The sequence below is a fragment of the Marmota monax genome, unplaced genomic scaffold (assembly GCF_021218885.2).
Source record: "Marmota monax isolate L192 unplaced genomic scaffold, Marmota_monax_Labrador192_F-V1.1 WCK01_AAM20220418_F8-fsc00005, whole genome shotgun sequence".
Taxonomy (NCBI): Eukaryota; Metazoa; Chordata; class Mammalia; order Rodentia; family Sciuridae; genus Marmota; species Marmota monax.
In genome coordinates this window covers 15,105,408-15,128,427 of record NW_026692254.1, presented here as the reverse complement: position 1 = coordinate 15,128,427, position 23,020 = coordinate 15,105,408, and the positions used below count along the sequence as shown (strand labels likewise).

At 38.6% G+C, this 23,020-nt stretch overlaps 2 protein-coding genes across 2 annotated transcripts in view; both read right to left on the bottom strand.

Annotated features, from left to right (window-relative positions):
* Positions 1-444, bottom strand: part of Cers3 (ceramide synthase 3) — a 97,028-nt gene extending 96,584 nt beyond the window's left edge. The window contains exon 1 of the mRNA XM_046436042.2: positions 86-444. Within this exon, the coding sequence (XP_046291998.2) occupies positions 86-282 (197 nt within the window). The 5' untranslated portion in view covers positions 283-444. The remainder of the gene's footprint in view (positions 1-85) is intronic.
* A 605-nt stretch (positions 445-1,049) lies between these two features.
* Positions 1,050-23,020, bottom strand: part of Lins1 (lines homolog 1) — a 71,880-nt gene continuing 49,909 nt past the window's right edge. Inside the window, exon 7 of the mRNA XM_058576811.1 lies at positions 1,050-1,173. Coding sequence (XP_058432794.1) covers positions 1,065-1,173 — 109 coding nt within the window. The 3' untranslated portion in view covers positions 1,050-1,064. The remainder of the gene's footprint in view (positions 1,174-23,020) is intronic.

The window sequence follows — 23,020 nt, the reverse complement described above, 5'->3', positions numbered from 1 at the left end:
TTAAGGACCTCACCAAATCTAATACTTTATTATCTAGGGTTGGAGCAAGGAAGAGGAATGAAGGGAAGATACAAGTGTTACTTACTTTTCAAAGAAATGTCTGATGATCAGCAAAAGAAAAGCATATGGGATTGTCATATACAAATGAGAAGGTTTGACAAAGACGAGTCCATCATGATCTTCAAGATCTGACCACTGTATCGTTGGAGGAAGCCAGAACCGTTCCAGCCAGAACCATTCCTTAAATGTCTGAAACATTCTGCACAAGTAAAAGGAATACATTAGACTGCCAAATCAACACTTAAGACAACATTGAGCACCTTCACTCAACATATCCAAACCAGACTAATTTTGAAAATAAAGCAAAAATGGAATATTACTACTATATCATCATCATTATCATCATCAACATCATCATCATCATCATCATCACAGTACTGGGAATCTATCCAGGGGCACTTTATCACTGAGCTACATCACTAGTCCTTTTATTTTAATTTTTTTTATTTTTTGTAGTTGTAGATGGACAGCATGCCTTTATTTTATTTGTTTCATTTTTATTTAGTGCTAAGGATTGAACCCAGTGCCTCACACATGCTAGGCAAGCGCTCTGCCTCTGAGCTACAACCCTAGCCCCTATTTTTTATTTTGAGACAGAGTTTCACTAAGTTGCCAGGCTGGTCTCCAACTTGCAATCCTCCTGCCTCAGCCTCCTCAGTCTCTATGTTTACAGGTGTGCACCACTGTACCCAGCCTGGATTATTATTACTTAATGGGCTTCATGACCCCTCACTGCATTATACAAGAATTAATCTTTTAATACTCACAGAACAATTTGGCTATGGCATGGAAGTTTAACATACTACAGTCACTTTGAGTAGCACACATGAGAATATTATGGGTATGTATTTTCCTGTTATATGCACCTAAGATATTAAATTTTTTTAATTTTAGATTTTCTATAACTTCAAATGCCAAAAGTCAAGCACCTGAAAGCTCCAAGTCTTCACTTATACCCTAAAAAATAAATGTCTGAAACATTCTGCACAAGTAAAAGGAATACATTAGGCTGCCAAAACGAGTCCATCATGATCTTCAAGATCTGACCACTGTATCGTTGGAGGAAGCCAGAACCGTTCCAGCCAGAACCATTCCTTAAATGTCTGAAACATTCTGCACAAGTAAAAGGAATACATTAGACTGCCAAATCAACACTTAAGACAACATTGAGCACCTTCACTCAACATATCCAAACCAGACTAATTTTGAAAATAAAGCAAAAATGGAATATTACTACTATATCATCATCATTATCATCATCAACATCATCATCATCATCATCATCACAGTACTGGGAATCTATCCAGGGGCACTTTATCACTGAGCTACTCCAAAGTCTTCACTTATACCCTAAAAAATTTCCTAGAAGAAATATTACAAGGAATTCAAATTAGCACATGTCATCAACTATTTATGGAGACTATTACTTATGAAGGACTATGCTAGGCACTGAGGTCACAAAGGTGAATAAGACAAGGTTCCTGCCTTGAGGACTGAAAAGCCTTGCAAGCAAGACAGACATTAACAGGCGACTACAACATACTTTTTTTAGGTACAATAAAAATAGTATTTACAAGGGTAACCCAGGGTGCTACAGGAAGAAAATGGTGGGCACTGAACCCGGCCAGGCATGTCATGGAAAGATAACTGAAACAGATGGTCCTTGAGATGTCTTGAATAAGAAGAGGAAATAAACCAAAAAAAGTATGAAAGCTAGGAATGAGGGAGTAGAATACTTAAGAGAAAGAACTATGATCAAGTACAGAATAACATAGAATTAGATTCTGTAGAAAAAAAATTGTGGTTTTCCTCTGTTCTCACACCAAAACAGTCAACACAGAAGACTTCTGTGACCCCAGAAGGCAGAGACGTTTCTCCTACCAGCAAGCAAGCAGCTCTGCAGCAGTGGGCCTTACTGGTTGTCCTCCAATTAAATTCTATTTTGAAATTACCTACCTGAAGATAATGTCAGACCTCATAGCTTGAGAACTTAGTCCCAAGACTGTCATCCTGCACCCACTGTAGATGCCAACCTGAAAACCCAGGGTGTTTTATGTGTGCTTCTGGCAACTGGCTATACATAGTGATTCTCACAACCCCCTCCTTGGGTTCCATTAATTTGCCAGAGAGGCTCACAGGACTCAGGAAACACATATGTACATTTCCTGGTTTATTATCAAGGATGCTGATCTAGATGCTTTGGGCAGGGCAATGGAAAGGTATGCAGAGCTTCCATGCCCTGTCTGGATGTACCACCCTCCAGAAAGTTCCACATATTCAGTGTCTGGAGGCTCTCCAAACCCCATCCTTTTGGGGGTTTTATGGAGACTTCATTACATAGGCATAAAGGAGTAGATCACTGGCCTCTAGTGATGGATTTAACCATCACTCTCCACCTTCCCTGAAGGTTGTGGGGGGTAGGCTCTTTCCTGGGCCCATCCCATCATGAGGCTGCCCTCAGTGAACTCATTAGCATACAAAAAGATACTAACACTTCAGAGACTCCAAGATATTTTAGGAATATGCCAGGAAATGGGGTTGAAGACCAGATATAAAATTCACAATATCCCTTCAAAGTTTTAATCTCATTGTTTAGGATGTGACCATTTTGATCTTGGCTTATAATGCTTATGTAGGGGTTACCACTATAAATATGTGCAAACAGTGAATCAAGATGTGTTAAAAGCCATTATAACTGTAACACACAACAGCCAAAAAATATTTAAAAGGAGACAGAAAGAAGACAAAAGTTGAGGACAGCCCCCTGGAAAATGTAGTTCAAACCGAGAATAAATCAATAAATAAATTATTCACTCTTCCCTCATGTGCTGTCACCAAACATCAATTATTGTAGCTTTGAGAGTGTCAAGAACTCCTTCTTTTACATCATACACAAAAATTAACTAGAAATGAAGCAAGACCTAAATATAAAGTCTTAAGTTATAAATATCTTAGAAGAAAAATACAGGAATAAATCTCAGCGACCTTGGCTTAGGCAAAGCATTCTTCCATATGACACAAAAACCTAAGCAACAAATAAAAAAATAGATCATGCCATCAAAATTGAAACTTTTTCATTTCAATGAACATCATCAAGAAAATAAAAAGACAACCCACAGGATGGGAGGAAATAGTTGAAAAGCACACAACTGATAAGGCATTTGTATTTAAAATACATAATCCTTACAAATCAATAATAAGGAGACAAGTACCAATTTAAAAGTAGGCAAAGGATCTGAACTGACATTTCACCAAAAAGGATACACAAATGGCCAATAAGCACAAGGAGGAATGCTCAGCATTACTAGTCACAGGAGAAATGCAAATCAAGACTGCACCCAAAGACACCCTTCACATCTACTAGAGGTTGTAATGAAAAGATAACAAGTGTTGGTGGGATATGCAAACTGGAACACTCAGACACTGCTGATAGGAATGTAAAATGGTGTTGCTGCTCCTGTGGAAAACTGCCCGGCAGTTCCTGGAGATATTAAATATACAGTTACTATATGACCTAGCAATTCTATTGCTAGTACTACTCAAGAAAATTGAAAGGATTAATGTTACAAGTTGTATTATTCTTGAAAATTTTATGCTGGCAACAAGCTGGGCACCGTGGCACATGCCTGTCATCACAGTGGCCGGGGAGACTGAGGCAGGAGGATTGCAAGTGCAAAATCAGCCTCAGAAATTTGGTGAGGCCCTAAGCAACTTAGTGAGACCATATCTCAAAATAAAAAGAGCTGGGGATGTGGCTCAGTGGTTAAGTGCCCCCTGAGTTCCATCCCTGGTACCATTCAAGAAAGAGAGAGTCCAGAAACAAAAGGCTATAGATTGTATATTATGTTGTATGTGAAATGTTTAGAATAGGAAAATCCATAAAGATAGAAAGTAGGTTAGAAGTAGATTAGATATTCCCAAGGATGGGTGAGAGGGGTGTGATTGGAAGGGAATGGGAGGTGACTTTATAATAGAATTAGAAGCTGCTTTTGGTAGAAACACTGACTCTTCATTTGGGCCTGCAGATACCCAATGGGTAACTAAAAGCAGGATAAAGCTTGGCATCTCTGCCTTCATTTTGTATCTGTCTCCTTTATTACCTTAATGTTTGGATCATATTTCCACTCAATTTTGTACATTGGCATATCTTGATGAATCATTTGTTTATCTAAAGCTGGTAATCCACACCTTCAAAGCTCAAGAAAACCAAGATAAGAGTATTTTCAAGATTTGCAGGTGAGATAGGAATTTGGGAATTAAGGAAAAGATACTGAGTCTCAAAGGAAGTGCCTGTAAACCACTGAAGTGCAGAAAGCACCACAAACAATTGCCACTCCTGAGCAACATGCCCTTGGTCCATACCCTTGAACTGCATCCTTGACCCAAATCCTTGCAACATGAGGGCAGTGCACAGCACAGGTAAAACTAGCAGGAATTATATAATTCTACCCTGGGTCTATTTCAAATCCAGCCCCTAGCACCAGTCATCTATAAATATTAACACCAAGGGATTGCGGTGTCTTCCTCTACAGAGAGCCCACATTTGCCTTTGAGTGTGTATTCTTTGCTTACCCTAAAGGCATTTCTGTCCCAGTCTTTGAATATGTATCTACTTTCCTAAATAAACCTGTCTATCCCTTTGGCTTGTGCTGTATTTTTTTGTCACATATTGCCAAGAACTCCACTGGTCCTGAGTCAAGGTCCTCTTCTCTCTGGGAACTCCTTGTACCTTTCTTCAGAGATATGTTTTCTCCCATGACCCAGAGACATTCAACTTACAGCTTTTATAATGCACACTCGAAGAGTGATGTACACCTAGATATCTCCAGCCATTGCCCTACACCTTTCAGGAATAGCAGAACCTTGAAGGCAAATCAACCCAGGAAGAGACTGCCCTCCAAGCAAGAACAATCACCTCATGATGAGCCAGGAATTTAGGGATACACAGAGAACACCCAATTTCAAAAGAGAAATGCCCATAAATCATGGGAACACAGAAACAACTCCTGAGCAACCCACTCTGTGTTACCTCCCTGCCTTGTTCTTATCTGCAGTTTCCTGATTGGCTAATGAAAAAGCAAACCTGCAGGACAATCACAAGATATCTGGAGGAAACACTCCTGTAGGGAGCGTGTGCATTAAAGACTTTGGTGAGTGAGAAACAACCCTAGCCTCATTACAACAGTAAGATGCATACCACCCTGGATGGAGATTGAAGACGCTAGCCAGACATGTGATGTATCATGATTAGAACATAAAAGGATAATGTGCAAGCACAAGGAAAAACTGGCATGAACTTGCATAACTCTGTCCTGACTCAACCTCTAGTTCAGCCCCCTCTAGTTGCTGTTCTCTTCCAGGATCACAGGTGTGAGAGGTAAGCATCCTGAACAGGAAGTGGAGATTGTCCCCTCAGGCAATGACTTCTCCAGAGCCACCTTGCAGAACTAGAACTGATATAACAATCAACCAGACCACCATTTGACCAATTATGCATGCCTCTCATCCTTTGCCCCAATGCTTCCTCTATTTAAACCTAAAGCTCATGTAAGTACCCCAAAAGCAGGGCTGAGATGTTTGATCTCAGATGTTGTGCCTTCCTAAAGTAGCCATATTGATTAGAGTTCCTATTGACTTTTCACCACTACATTTGCCATTTGGATTGGGGGTGAGTGGCCAGATCTGATTTGTTGGGACTCAGCGTCCAGCCTCTGGCCTAGGACTCTGGTAACAGCTTGTGAGAAGGTATATCATTTATTTTAGGGGTTATGAAAATATTCAAAAATTGTGTGGTATTGGTGGCATGACTCTATGAATATAAAACATTGATTTGCACACTTTAAATAATGTGTAGTTTGTGAATTACATGTCAAAAAGAAAACAAAATGTCAACACACCTTCTTCTCAGCTTTATTACTTTTTAACCTTTTCCCCCCTTTAAATCCATGTAGCATCCTGAACTTCATGCTAGAACTCCCTATTATTTCATTCACTGGGCTTAAGTTTTACCTCCCAAATTCATCCAAGTCAAGCCTGTATCTACAAACCCCAAAATAAATAACTGAAAGAAAGACTACATTCAGATTCAGACTTCAGCAAGATTTTAAAGTATTTCTGCAGGGGAAAACATTGTATGCCTTAAAAAGCAAAAACAAGGGCTGGGGTTGTAGTTTGGTGAGAGTGCTTACCTAGCATTCATGAGGTCCCGGGTTCAATCTCTAACACCACAAAACAAAACAAAACAAAACAAAACAAAAACTCCCCTGAAAAATGAGCTCTCCCAGATGATAGAATAAGTGTCCCCTAGACCTCCATAAGTCAACATGTTAGTTCTAGGCTTGGGCTTGAATAATACAGGTTGTGTCCCTCCAGTCAGCCTCTCTACCACCTCCTCCTCCCAACCTGTTTTTTCCCCTCAAGATGAGATCAGAGGCTAAACAGAGAAATGAAGTTAAAAGACAGGGAACAGGTGCTCTCTTCTGATCTTCCATGCCATTTCAATCTATTACCAGGAAACAAAACATATTCTCTTGATCCATTGATAACTGCTCCTAATGCCACTGTCTGTGCTAATCCATAACTACCTCTGGCATTCTTTATAGTCACCTTTCTCTGACCCTAATTTATAGGAGAGGCCACTTTGGAGGTAGCTCAGCACCCCGCCCCCATAGAAGAGGGAAAATCACTACTATGTGTGAGTTGGTGCAATGTTCTGCCCACCATGAAACCACAAGCACAGTTCTCTACCCACTTCCATCACAGTGGGCTTAGGCACCCCAAATTGGATGCTTTTCTTGGGACTTTGGATTCAGAGAAGTTAATGCCACCCAACAGCAGCACATGGTATCCTGACCAGGCTGCTGCTGTTACTGCTGAAAAGATAGTTGCTTCTGAGCTTCTTGACTTTCTGAATTGCTTTGGTTTCCACTGTTGTCCTTGTCTGGTACACTAGCTCTCCTTCATTTGCGTCACCTCCATTAAAGTCCTTTTTTAACATGCTAAGAAATAAGAGGATTCTGTTGCCTACAGCTAAGATCCCTGACTGACACACCTGGTATCTTCCACAAACTCCTTTGGTAGAACTGGTAGTTCCAATTCAGTAGTCCAAACCTTAAATTTAGCAGAGGTGCCTGTTCTTAAGATTTCCTTCTAAAGCTTACGTAGAAAAGCAGAATTCCCTTGCATAGCCAAGGACCAGAAGGCAGACTTATTAGACATTATCCACTATCCCTCTATTTAGCCTCTGGTCTCATCTTGCAAACGATGGACATTCATTTGTCCCTTTACCTTCTTCCTTTCTCTTCCACTTTTACCTCTGCTTTGCCTAAGTTTCAAATATTACAGTGGCACTCACAGCCACTGAATAATGTTTGGGTTTCTTGTTTGTTTGGTTGATTTGTTGTTGTTTCTTTACTTTTTCTTTCCCTTTTTCCCATGTAAACAGTAGCTGGCTTAAAAAAAAAAAAAAAAAAAAAGAGGCTGCTGGCTTCCCTCATACAGCTTTAAAAAGATGCTTGCTAATGACATAACATCATACCTATCCAGTAAGAAAAATGATAAGTTTATACTGGGATGTTTCACCAATACAAGATAGAAAGAACAACTACAAAATATTGAAATGGAGAGACATCTGGGTTTTAAAACTCCTCAAATTACTACTCCGAAAAATGTCCTAAGCATTTGAAGCAATGCAATGTTTCTATCATTTAGGGATCCTAACTTTCACCTTTTGGTCAGTCTGAAAAGCTCACTGACTCTAATGATAAACTCTTAGCCCATCTGTCAGCTTTATTCATTTGGCTTACCTCTAGGCTTTTCTGACAATTGAAAAATAAACTGTTAGAGCTAGGCACCTAAAGTCCCAGCTATTTGGAAAGACCAAGCTGAGAACACTTGAGGCCAAGACAGTCTGAGCAACATAGCAAGACCCTGTCTCAAAATAAATAGATAAATAAATAAACTCTTCAGCATCTCTGCTCGGTATTTTCTTGGAAGCAAATGTATTTATTTACTCTTTAGTTATTCCCAGTTCCTTCATTTTTTTTTCCTTTTCAGTTACCCAGTTCCTTTTTCTCATCTGTTGAGCACTTTCTGATTACTACAATTTTTATTGATGTAAAAAAATTGAATTGATATAAAAAATCTGAAGCTATTTTTTTAAAAAATAAGAAATATTTTAAGAAAAGTATGTGCAGTTTTTTTTCTTACTCTGGGGAAGTATTTGTAATGGAGGGGGCATCTCAGCCCAGCTGTGCTTTCCTACCTGCTAATGCTTTAGAAGTTTCAGTAATTAACATTCTTTTTATTATTTTTATTGCAGTACTGGGGATAGAACCAGGGTCTCATGTATGCTACACAAGTGCTCTACCACTGAGCCACACCCCTGCTGCAGAACTTTTAAAACCTATTTTCAAATCCAGCTGCCAAAAATCCACAGGAAGACAGCCTAACCGAGGCAAGAGTTTATGGCTCATTAGTATCTGACCTCAAAGCTATAGAACCCAATAGGGTGAGCCATTTCCTCTGACCGACACCATTAAATTTGACCCCAGGACTGAAGAAATAAAACCATCTGGAAAAAAAAATATCTGGGCCACAAATTTATCACTATTTGAAGCAACTTTTTTGTAAATTACTCAAAAAATTACACTACAACTATTGTGAAAGTAAAAACTCCATGTCAGGCTAAGGCATCAGACAGCTTCTGGGGACATCCATCCAATCCCTTCTGTGAGTGCCATATTAGCTTTGGAGGTGCCTTTTATAGGACATGGGTCTTGATAGAGGAGTGACAAGAAAATACCTCTACAGAAGAAAATCTCTCTCAGATAGAAGACAATAACAAGGAATAGGAAGGTGGGAGGCAAATCACAATGAAGTAAAGATGAATTTTTGAGGGATGAAGTAAAAGAAAGATATTCTTGAATCAACATTCACAATCTCTGAATATTACTATGGCTGGAGGAGGTGAGAATGGGTGACAGCTTTGGGGACTAGGTGACTAGGTAGGTTATAGCTGGCCCAGAGTTCTCTGATGAAGAGAAACTCAGCTCCATTAGAGTTAGGACCTTGTCCATCTTGGTCACTATGTTCTACCAAGAGCTGGCCACACAATAACTATTTGTTGCATGAATAGACAGGAGGCTTACTGATAACTGGAGTCTATTTTGGAACAATAAGGAGTGATACCATACTTAAAAATGACATTTAACTTTATCTACAAACAGTTTCATTTTTGTTAGCTTTAAAATAATTCTTAAAATTTGGTACTAGGGTCAGGTAAACATGATTATCTACATTGAATCTGTTTGTGTTTTCTTTGGAACTAACTATACAAACCCAGCCAAAAATACTGGTTATGTGTTTAAGATAAGACAAAGGAAAACATTAGCAGCTACTTGCTTCCTGTGAACAGTATCAAGAACAGGGACAACTACAAATTCCAATTCTAAAAGCATCTAAAATTGTACCATTTCAAATTAATGAGACAATGCAAAATGATAGAACAACTTAACCCCAAAGGATATTTATTGTGACTAAATGAGTGAATTAAAATCCTATAAATGCCTGGGCTGGCAGCTGTAAGAAAACTGAGGAGAAAATGGAAAAGAAAAAAAAAATTCCTATACTTACTATTGAGAAATTAATTTTAAAACACAATTTTAAGCAATTCTCTCATACTAAAATTTACAGTTATATCAATTTAAAGCTGAAGTAATTCAGAATAGATTTAGAGATTAAAAAAGAAAAGTTCAAAAAATTTATAACAAAAACGTGGTATCACCTCAAAGATGTCATTGAAGGGTGTCATAATGTCCCCAAGTATTCATTTATCCTGCCTTTGAGTTATAGACCCCACCCTCCACACCAGGGATTGAACTCAGGGGCACTCGACCACTGAGCCACATTCCCAGCCCTATTTTGTTTTTTATTTAGAGATAGAGTCTCACTGAGTTGCTTAGCCTCTTGCTTTTGCTGAGGCTGGCTCTGAATTCACAATCCTCCTGCATCAGCCTCCCAAGATGCTGGGATTACAAGCACGCACCTCCGCACTGGGCTCCCACACCTCAGTTTTACCTGGGCACATAACTGCCCTGCATGTGAGGCAACATTTCCCAGTCTCCCTGTGGCTAGATGTGGCAAGCCACAGGACATAGGAGTATAACTGAGGTGGGTAATCTCCTTAAAGACCAAGCTGCAGGTTCTGGTTCTTCTCTTCCTGCTTGATATCTGGAGGTGAAGATGACAGGGCAGAAGCAATCTATGCAGCCAATTGGTTCATCAGTCCTGGCCCATTTGTATCTGGACACTCCCATACAAGAGAAATGAACCTCTGTCTTACCTGAGTCATTGAATTACAAATTCTCTTTGTTATAACAGCATACACTTTAACTCTAATTAATACTTAGGGAAAGGTATAAAGGAGACATAAGCAAGAACTACACATGGTATTGCTTCCAGGTAGATTATAAAATCTGTAGACTTTTACTTATCAAAAAATATTATTATAGAACCCCAAATCCTAGAAGCCTACAGGACGCCGAATGTGCAAAATCATAAGAGACCCACACCTAGACACATTATAATGAAGATGCCCAACATACAGAATAAGGAGAGAATTTTAAAAGCTACAAGAGAAAGGAAGCAGATCACATTTAGGGGTAAGCCAATCAGGATAACAGCTGATCTTTCAACACAGACTCTGAAAGCTAGAAGATCCTGGAATAACATATTTCAAACACTGAAAGAAAATGGGTTCCAACCAAGAATTGTGTTTCCAGCGAAATTAAGCTTCAAGATGGAAGATGAAATTAAAACCTTCCACGATAAACAAAAGTTAAAAGAATTTGCAGCTAGAAAACCATCTCTTCAAAACATCCTTGGCAAAACATTACAGGAAGAGGAAATGGAAAATAACAATGAAAACCAACAGTGGGAGGTAGGACACTAAAGGGGGGAAAATAATCAAAGAGGAAAACAAACCATGTTTAGTAACATAAATAAACAAATATGGCTGGAAGAACAACCCATATCTCAATAATAACCCTAAATGTTAATGGCTTAAACTCACCAATCAAGAGACACAGGCTAGTAGAATGGATCACAAAACAAGACCCAACAATATGCTGCCTACAGGAGACGCATTTGATAGGAAAAGACATACATAGGCTGAAGGTGAAAGGTTGGGAAAAATCATATCACTCATATGGACTTCGGAAACAAGCAGGAGTATCCATACTCATATCAAATAAAATAGATTTCAAGCCAAAGTCAATCAAAAGGGATAAAGAGGGACACTACATACTGCTCAAGGGAACCATACACCAACAAGACATAACAATCATAAATATATATGCCCCAAACAATGGTGCAGCTATGTTCATCAAACAAACTCTTCTCAAGTTCAAGAGTCTAATAGACCACCATACAATAATCATGGGAGACTTCAACACACCTCTATCACCACTGGACAGATCTTCCAAACAAAAGTTGAATGAGGAAACTATAGAACTCAATAACACAATTAATAACCTAGACTTAATTGACATATATAGAATATACCACCCAACATCAAGCAGTTACACTTTTTTCTCAGCAGCACATGGATCCTTCTCAAAAATAGATCATATATTATGTCACAGGGAAACTCTTAGACAATATAAAGGAGTAGAGATAATACCATGCATCCTATCTGATCATAATGGAATGGAACTGAAAATCAACATAAAAGAAGGAAGGGAAAAGAATACATCACTTGGAGAATGAACAATAGGTTACTGAATGATCAATGGGTTATAGAAGACATCAAGGAAGAAATTAAAAAATTCTTAGAGATTAATGAAAACACAGACACAACATATCGGAATCTATGGGACACATTGAAAGCAGTTCTAAGAGGAAAATTCATTGCTTGGAGTTCATTCCTTAAAAAAAGAAAAATCCAACAAATAAATGATCTCATACTTCATCTCAAAATCCTAGAAAAAGAAGAGCAAAACAACAGCAAAAGAAGTAGAAGGCAAGAAATAATTAAAATCAGAGCTGAAATTAATGAAATCGAAACAAAAGAAACAATTGAAAAAATTGACAAAACTAAAAGTTTGTTCTTTGAAAAAATAAACAAAATCGACAGACCCTTAGCCATGCTAGCGAAGAGAAGAAGAGAGAGAACTCAAATTACTAATATATGGGATGAAAGAGGCAATATCACAACAGACACTTCAGAAATATAGAAGATAATCAAAAATTATTTTGAATCCTTATACTCCAATAAATTAGAAGATAGTGAAGGCATAGATAAATTTCTTAAGTCATATGATCTGCCCAGATTGAGTCAGGAGGATATAGACAACCTAAACAGACCAATATCAATTGAGGAAATAGAAGAAACCATCAAAAGACTACCAACTAAGAAAAGCCCAGGACCGGATGGGTATACAGCAGAGTTTTACAAAACCTTTAAAGAGGAACTAATACCAATATTTTTCAAGCTACTTCGGGAAATAGAAAAAGAGGGAGAACTTCCAAATTCATTCTATGAGGCCAACATCACCCTGATACCTAAACCAGACAAAGACACTTCAAAGAAAGAAAACTACAGACCAATATCTCTAATGAACCTAGATGCAAAAATCCTCAATAAAATTCTGGCCACTCGGATACAAAAACTTATCAAAAAAATTGTGCACCATGATCAAGTAGGATTCATCCCTGGGATGCAAGGCTGGTTCAATATACGGAAATCAATAAATGTTATTCACCACATCAATAGACTTAAAAATAAGAATCATATGATCATCTCGATAGATGCGGAAAAAGCATTCGACAAAGTACAGCATCCCTTTATGTTCAAAACTCTAGAAAATCTAGGGATAACAGGAACATACCTCAATATTGTAAAAGCAATCTATGCTAAGCCTCAGGCTAGCATCATTCTGAATGGAGAAAAATTGAAGGCATTCCCTCTAAAATCTGGAACAAGACAGGGATGCCCTCTCTCTCCACTTCTCTTCAACATAGTTCTCGAAACACTGGCCAGAGCAATTAGACAGACGAAAGAAATTAAAGGCATCAAAATAGGAAAAGAAGAACTTAAATTATCACTATTTGCAGATGACATGATTCTATACCTAGCAGACCCAAAAGAGTCTACAAAGAAACTATTAGAGCTAATAAATGAATTCAGCAAAGTGGCAGGATATAAAATCAACACGCATAAATCAAAGGCATTCCTGTATATCAGCGACAAAGCCTCTGAAATGGAAATGAGGACAACCACTCCATTCACAATATCTTCAAAAAAAATAAAATACTTGGGAATCAACCTAACAAAAGAGGTGAAAGACTTATACAATGAAAACTACAGAACCCTAAAGAGAGAAATAGAAGAAGATCTTAGAAGATGGAAAAATATACCCTGTTCATGGATAGGCAGAACTAACATCATCAAAATGGCGATATTACCAAAAGTTCTCTATAGGTTTAATGCAATGCCAATCAAAATCCCAACGGCATTTCTTGTAGAAATAGAGAAAGCAATCATGAAATTCATATGGAAAAACAAAAGACCCAGAATAGCAAAAACAATGCTAAGCAGGAAGTGTGAATCAGGCGGTATAGCGATACCAGACTTCAAACTATACTACAGAGCAATAGTAACAAAAACAGCATGGTACTGGTACCAAAACAGGCAGGTGGACCAATGGTACAGAATAGAGGACACAGAAACCAATCCACAAAACTACAACTATCTTATATTTGATAAAGGGGCTAAAAGCATGCAATGGAGGAAGGATAGCATCTTCAACAAATGGTGCTGGGAAAACTGGAAATCCATATGCAACAAAATGAAACTGAATCCCTTTCTCTCGCCATGCACAAAAGTGAATTCAAAATGGATCAAGGAGCTTGATATCAAATCAGAGACACGCCGTCTGATAGAAGAAAAAGTTGGCTACGTTCTACAGTCGGTGGGGTCGGGCTCCAAATTCCTCAATAGGACACCCATAGCACAAAAGTTAATAACTAGAATCAACAAATGGGACTTACTCAAACTAAAAAGTTTTTTCTCAGCAAAAGATACAATAAGAGAGGTAAATAGAGAGCCTACATCCTGGGAACAAATCTTTACTCCTCACACTTCAGATAGAGCCCTAATATCCAGAGTATACAAAGAACTCAAAAAATTAGACAATAAGAGAACAAACAACCCAATCAACAAATGGGCCAAGGACCTGAACAGACACTTCTCAGAGTAGGACATACAATCAATCAACAAGTACATGAAAAAATGCTCACCATCTCTAGCAGTCAGAGAAATGCAAATCAAAACCACCCTAAGATACCATCTCACTCCAGTTAGATTGGCAGCCATTATGAAGTCAAACAACAACAAGTGCTGGCGAGGATGTGGGGAAAAGGGTACACTTGTACATTGCTGGTGGGACTGCAAATTGGTGCAGCCAATTTGGAAAGCAGTATGGAGATTTCTTGGAAAGCTGGGAATGGAGCCACCATTTGACCCAGCTATTCCCCTTCTCGGTCTATTCCCTAAAGACCTAAAAAGAGCATGCTACAGGGACACTGCTACATCGATGTTCATAGCAGCACAATTCACAATAGCTAGACTGTGGAACCAATCTAGATGCCCTTCAATGGATGAATGGATAAAAAAAATGTGGCATTTATACACAATGGAGTATTACTCTGCATTAAAAAATGACAAAATCATAGAATTTACAGGGAAATGGATGGCATTAGAGCAGATTATGCTAAGTGAAGCTAGCCAATCCCTAAAAAACAAATGCCAAATGTCTTCTTTGATATAAGGAGAGTAACTAAGAACAGAGTAGGGTCGAAGAGCATGAGAAGAAGATTAACATTAAACAGGGATGAGAGGTGGGAGGGAAAGGGAGAGAGAAGGGAAAATGCATGGAAATGGAAGGAGACCCTCAGGGTTATACAAAAGTACATACAAGAGGAAGTGAGGGGAAGGGGAAAAATAATATAAGGGGGACAAACGAATGTCAGTAGAGGGAGCAGAGAGAGAAGAGGGGAGGGGAGGGGAGGGGAGGGGAGGGGGGATAGTAGAGGATAGGAAAGGCAGCAGAATACAACAGACACTAGTATGGCAATATGTAAATCAATGGATGTGTAACTGATGTGATTCTGCAATCTGTATATGGGGTAAAAATGGGAGCTCATAACCCACTTGAATCAAATTGTGAAATATGATATATCAAGAACTATGTAATGTTTTGAACAGCCAACAATAAAAAATTTAAAAAAATATATTATTATAAGAATAAAAACAGCAAGCTGCAGACTGTGAGAAAATCTTTTAAATATTTGCAACACAAAGAACTGGTGCCAAGAATATGTATCTTTACATATAAAGATATATAACTTAGTAAAACATAAATCAAGGGACCTCTTCTATAAGAAGTCTATCAGGGACCGAGGTTTCCACTAATATTCTGCCTAGTGAGGAGTAAGTAGTTAAGTATTTGCTCCACCTATAAGGCTTCTGGTATGCTTGTGCTAGTTATCAATTTAATGCCTCTTAGGGACAAACTCACTATTTGGCCTGTTCTGGGAAAATGTACTGAATCCTTTTACATACTTTCTTGTTGCCAACTGGCTCCAAAGCTTTGTCAGAGGAGGGTAGTGAAGAAACATTTTAGTTCCTAGTTGTGGAAAGCTCACAATGAAGGGCTCCAGTGCCCCCAGCAGCCTGCAGAGTCCAATCCCTCATTTGAAGGTTTTTTGGCGCAGGGCCTCAGTGAAAACAAACAGCCCTCCCCAGAACCCTAGAGGACAACTTTATGGCAAGTTCCAGAGGGCTGGTCTCCAGCAAGTTCTGCTGGTACCAGAAAGACTCTGCGTCTCAGGGCTGGAAAGCCTCTTCTTTGGGTGCTCACTATCCCAGGGGTTGTGCCTGCTTCCTACATCTGCTATTCTTATATTCTTTAGAGTTCTTCTCACTGGCAATGCCCTGGTTATTCCAATCCTGATTGGGCCCAGTCTTCCTTAATGGGAAAGCCAGCCATCTTTATGTGCTTACTCTAATACTAGAAGACTGAGGGTTTCTTGAGAAAGTTAAAAAGACCTCTGAAGCCCACAGGATAGGGGGAGCCCTCTCATTTTTCCTCCAATACTTTCTGTAGCATTTGCTTATAGATTAATGATGACTTGAAGTTTCATGAAGATTTAATTTCACCCTTCTTCTCCTGCTAATTCTAAAACTTAGAATGTATCGGCATTAGCCAGCTATCACTAGAAAGTGATATGAAGACAATAATTTTTATATTACTAAACACAGTTGGGATACTTTCCCAGCAAAGCTAGTAACCTCGTAAAATGCCAGGTAGGCACCTGGAATCTGTCTGGGGTCAACGTCCCTTTTATGACAGAGCTGTTCCCTACTGCTCTTTTCTTTCAGCCATACAATGAAACTTCACAGAAAGCCTTTCTATAGGTTGCTATCCATCAGCTCCTTCAGTCAGAGTTCCTGACTGCTACTGTGTGTAGGAGAAACTCTGCCCAGCAAAGGTTACTCCAGAGGCCTATTGTCCAAAATGACTTTGACTTGTCTGCTGGCCCTTCTTTCCCGGTCCCCCGCACACTCTCCTGAGATTCTTATAGGATAGCCCTGGATGACAGTGCCTCTGCCTCCTTCTCCAGTCATCCTGTGTCACCCTTCTCCTCACTCTTGGATCTTGCAGCCACAACTGGATCTTCTTTCTGACCCTTGAGGACAAAGCCAGAGGTCCCTCTAGGCTTGCAGCAAGTCCATAGACTCTTCTCACATATCTTCACCCCACTCTCCTCCTGACCCCACAAGTCTCTAGTTTAGTGTCTAGAAAGTCTTCATCCAGGCTTTCTAAGACCTCCACTCCCCAACCAACACCCCAAAGCTAAATGAAGAACTCCTATGAGATACTGCTGTCATTCCCCACTCTTTTTCTTCATAATGTATCAAATTAAGATCCATGAAAGCAGAGACTACCCTGTAGGATTTGTTAGTATTCCTAATTTGGCATATAGAAGTGCTAAATATATATCAGGGGAGGAGAATAACACATGGCCAAGTACATGAACTTCAGAGCCAGGTTGCCTGAGACTAAAGTCTGGCCCTGACAATTAACTAGTATGAGCTCTTGAATAACTAACTTCTCTCAGTTTCCCTATTCACCAAATGGAGCTGGCAATCATACCTGTAGGGTTATTAGGATGAGTCTGTATGTAAATACTTATAAACCATTTTATTACATGTCTGTTAAATGATAAATTGGAATAAAGCTATTAAATATCATGAAGTTGTCCTAAAGAAAGAAATTAAATGAATTTCAGGTCCTAAAATTCTGTAATTGACATCAATTAAATTAGAAGAAGTTATTTAAAGATAATATTTAGTGCTAACTATGACATAGTAAAGCTATTACATCCTTTTGGAAATTAGTGAATTTTAGGACTCACTAAAATGATTAGGCCTTCCTAGGAAGATACATAGAACCAGATGAAATTTTTCCTTTAAAAACCATAGTTAATATAATATACTAATAAATATAAATTTGATGTTAGTAATATTCATTTTTTAAAAAATCAGTATAATTTACATTTTAAAATATTAATTCCAGGCAATAACATTAAGAGAATGTTTAAAATTATAAAATTTATCAACCTGAAAAATGATTGTGACATTAAAAAATAAAACATAAATTCAAGGTTATATTTATGAATGATCATATAATGGCACCTAGTATTATTATGTTATGCAATTTTTTACATATATGTATATGTATGTATAAAAGATAAAAACTAGAAAGAAACATCAAAAAATAATTGAGCTAAAATTCTGGTTCAAATTTGTAAAATAACTGTTAATGTTGATTCAATATTAAAAAATGTATAATTGTTTTCTTATTTAATGATTTAAATCAAGAAAAGCTAATTTTAAAAAACCAAGCATCTAGCCCAAACTTTTTAGACATGAAGAAACTGAGTCTCAAGGAAATAAAATTGCTTTATATCTTTATTTTATTTTTATGTGGTGCTGAGGATTGAACCCAAGGCCTCGCACTTGCTACACTAGCACTCTATTGCTGAGCCACAACTCCAGCTTCTTAAAATTGCTTTATTTAAGCAAACCAGTGTTTTTCCCACATAACCAGTTCCTCCTGATGGAAAAGTAATCATGTGATTTATTTCACATTAAAACCTTTAAGAGACTAATTTTTTAAGTAAATGTTTTTATACATAAAATTTAATGGCCGGGCTGGGGATATAGCTCAGTTGGTAAAGTGCTCGCTTCACGTGTATACACAGCCCTGGGTTCAATCCCCAGAACCACAAAAAAAAAAAAAAAAAAAAAAAAAAAATTAATGGCCAGGTACAGTGGCACATGCCCATAATTTCAGTTACTCAGGAGGCTGAGGCAAGAGGATCGCAAGTTTCAAGTCAGCTTGAGCAATTTAGTGAGAACTTGTCTCAAAATAAAAAGCAAAAAAGGGCTGGGGGCATAGCTCACTGGTAGAGCTGCCTGGGTTCAATCCCCATTGCTGGTGGGGTGCGGAGGCTAATAACTTATTTGAATAAGGCAAGTTGGTTATTTTCATGAAAGTTTATCACAGCATTTTTACACATGTAATAGCTAACTATTTGGAATCTTGTATCTTAATAATTTCAAAGAAAATTCAAAGGCATTAGAAGGCAGGCTCTTAAGATCTACCTATAAACTGACTTTAGAGTCTGGAAGTCTAAAGACATGAAGTTACATGAGATAATTCCCCCCAAATGTTCTCCTTCCTAAAGCTTCTTCATCTCTGCCCTCCTCAGCAACTGGACAGAAACAGCCAAAGCCCTGCTCAGAATGGAGGGAGGTAAGTGTGCCAGGAAATTTCCTGGTAATATGGATAGAAACCTGCAGAAAAACAGGTACGACTACAACCAGAAGAATGTAAAGCAAAGTTACAGAACAGATAAGGTAGGATAATGTAAGTCTTAGGGTTCAAGGTTGACTGGGAGGGACTCCATGGGAAAGTTTCATAGAATTGACAGTTCTGCCTTCAAAAGCAGCACTTCCCCTCCCCACCATTTTTGGTTCTTCTTCTTTTTTTTAAAATTTTCTGTTAATTTTAGGAAACTGAAATGTGAGTATCCTGGTAACTAGACAATAGTTAAGAAATTTTAACCCAAACAACATCGTGTCAGCATTTTCTTTCCAATTGCTACTAAATACTTTGCTCCTCTCCAGTGGCTCTGTCCTTGCACGCTCTCCTCCCTTGCCCAGTGAGTCACATCTTGCTTCACAAGTTACCCTGTTATTAGTCTCAGGCACAAGTGAGTGGTCCAGGCAAAAGGGAGGGAGCTGGGAACCTGCTACTGGTGACTCACAAAAAGCCTGAGATGAGTCATCTGGTTCTGTCTCAGCTCTCCACTGAGAGACTGAAGGACTGGCTTAGTGTCTGCCATGACTTTCTGTGTGATACTCAAAGGGGCTTCCCTATCACTCCATCCTGTTAGAGAGTCCATCAGTAAGGCACCACACAAGTGGCAAGCTGGTAATTGAGTAACATGAAAAAACAAACCAACAATGAATACAGTGCTTCACACTCCAATTAGCTCACTTTCTTTCTCAGAGCCCACATGTTTAATAGATTTAAAACATAAATATGTTTTTTTTAATCACTAAAGAAAATGTGTGCAAAATCTTAAGAGAGAACTATGGTTCTGGAGTCAGGAAGCCCAGTTTGAGGACCAGCCCTGTCACTTAATAGCCAAGTGATCTTGGGCAACTCCATCTCTCTAAATTTTCGTTTGCTCACCTGTTAAATGGGGTTAATTCCACCTCCCACAAAGACAAATTATAGGATTAAGGGAGATTAACTATAAAGACATACCTGAGCACAGTAAAGTGCTGTATAAATGTATATAGCGATCTTAAGCTTATTATCTCAAACTATTGAATACAGAAAAGAATCAGCTGTAAGTCTGGTTTAAATAATAAGATAAATACTAAGTTTAACAAGATTCCTCAGAGAGAATGTTGGGGGACACCCTCTGCTTTCTCACAGCCCTCCCCTACCACATTCTCATCATCTCTCTCACAATAGGAATAGATCACTGGTTTTATATACTTACTTCAGTAAGGCAAGTCTACCTAAAAGCAAAAAAACACAGGGGACAAATCTTGGAGAGGCAAAATTGCAGAGAGTCATGTGATTCCTTGCTTTCCAGTGATGGGGCTGACCTTGGTATGGAAAGGATGCCCAGACTTGCCGCAACCCCAACACACTGGGTAGAATTTCCAGAGCAGAACACATGGAAACCCAAGACCTAGTCGCCTATTAATTAGGGTTTGTGAATCTGATTGCTATACTCAATCCTTTCCAGCAACATGACAAATGATGTTTTCTAAGTTTTGAGTTTCTCATCTGTAAGACAGGTATGGTGGTATTCAGTTTGAAAGGTTTAGGTTAGGATCAAACAAGGCACCTGTACAGATCACTTTAGTGTAATGCCTGGCATACAACAAGTGCTTAATAAGCTTTATTAGTGTTAGGACTGTGGTCACCATGTACATTTTTTCATCAATGGCACTGTGGCCTTTGATGTCACGGTGGCCATCCATCATCCTTGATTTCTTACAATACCCTGTTCAATGTTTAGGTCACCCAGAGCAGGTGCCAATGGGGGAGCAGTTCTTCTGAGAAAGGAGTGCCACTTGACAGGCTAAATCACTTCCTCAGTGACATCAGGATTCTTACATCATGGATCCATCTTGGGCAAGGTAACCAAAGGCATCATTTTACGAAAGACAGAAGGACCTAGGGAAGGGTGTGAGGCCACACCTCAATCAAGCAGGAATCTGGAACATGTTTTACCCACAGATATGGGGCAAGTTGGATTACTTTTAGGGAAGAACTGAGGTTACTAAGGTACACTGATGAAGCAAGCCCCAATTTTAATATTTTAAAATATATGTTTATATGACATTTAAAGACAGAGTTTCCTGTTGTACAGCCTGCCACCCCCACAGAATGAAGCACCCCTTGGAAAAGAACACAATGACAAAGGTTCTAGTAATCTCCAAATGAGGGCAGGTTCAGTGGGTGTGACCACTTAGGGAGAGGGCAGGAAATGGAAAAGAGGCACAGAAAAATAACCTGGGCAACATGGTCTCAACTGCTTTCTTCTGGGACTCTAAAATCATTAGAACAATAAAAAGCAAGATTTCCTTCTGCTCAAAGATCACTGGCATTGGGCTGGAGGATTGGGCATTCATTGGAATAGTCATAGTTTTCTCCCTTCAACAAACAGGGACAAGTCATTCACTTTTCTTCCTTGGCAAGGGCAGTGGCCACCTCTATCAATGGCTATCAGCTCTTGCTATTTATTTACAAAAGAAAATAAATTAGAAGGTCAAAACTGGAAAACATCTAGTCACTCCTGTCTACCTCCCATGTGATGCAAGAATCCTCTTAAAGAAAAAAAAAAGATAACACTCAGTTTTTAAGTAGACAGAAAGAGGGAGGGGAGACATATAAATAATAATGGTTTTAGGTTTCTTTGCAAAATCTGAATGTAGGAAATTTATTTGATTTACTCAATATACTTCTTTGGATTGATGATTAAATCTATGGCCTTAAATTTAGACATCTTTTGCCTGCAAAGGTGCTGAACAGAAAAAAGTCCTGGGCATACTGTTGAAAACCTGTTGGCTATGAGGGTAATCTGGCTCTGACATCTGTCACCTCATTGATCCCTAGGGTTGAAAATGTAGTCTATTATTTAAAAATAATAATTTCCCTGGGTTTCTAGGTTTTTCAAATATATATATTTTTTCCCAAAAAGGGTATCCTTAAATTTTATCACTATGCATTAATATATTTTCTAATTCATCTCTCTGATGGCTGCCTATTAATGAAAATCAGCTAGTATTAATGAGAGAAAATGGTGTGCTAACATGCATAGGCTCCTAGCTCAACACAATATCCAGCTCCCTTTCCCTGGGGGAATCAGTCAAACATGTGACAATGTGATTTTCTAATATTCCTTCATTGATCCTGATTGGAGAACTATTGGTTCCTATGATTTCTTCTTACACTTTCTTCTTGGGCTGTGGGTATTGGTTAGTGATAGAACATGTTCTTATCACATGTAAGGACCTGGATTCCATTTCTAGCACCAGAAATAAGTAAATTAATAAAATTTCTTCTTTAAACTAAGACTTACTGAATATTTAATTAAAATTTTTTTCTTCCAAAATATAGAGTTGACAGAAATGGTACTGCAAATCACTGGTCTCAATTTTGAGAAGAAGGACCTTATCTGAATATATAAATGAGAGAGAAATGGATTGGAATTGAACTGTTTAACTGACACCCCCTTACCCACCCCAACTCCATGAGAGGACTCAGAGCTCAGAGTTCTGTGCCATTCCTGTTAGTGAAATTCATTGTAAGTGTCAATACATTGACCTAAAAAGAAAAGGAATGCTCTGAGAGAAAGTACACAAAAGAATCACATGACACTCCATTCCAAATATCCCAAGTGGAAGTACAGACAAAAGAGACACTCTTCCAAGCCTGGGTGGATTCTCTTAAAGTATACTAGGAAATGGTGTCCATCTGAGCCTCAATGAAGTCCTTTTGTTCAGGGGAAGAAACAGCCTTGGATTACCCTTCTTCCATGCCAAGTAAGTGTCTCCTCCTGTTTGTACCTGAGGGTGGGAATATTACTCATCAGCCAGCTTATGAAACCTCAGCGATTTTGACCTTTGCTGTGCTGTCAGGTGGATGCTGTTAGGAGACGTTTATAGAGCATGATGGGAAAAGAGAAATACTATTTACATATTCTACATTCTGAAATTGCTCAGTCTTTGTCATTGTCTTTCACATCAGCAGATGATATGATCAAGTGCCACCTATATGTCAAGGGTATTCAGCTAGATGCCCAG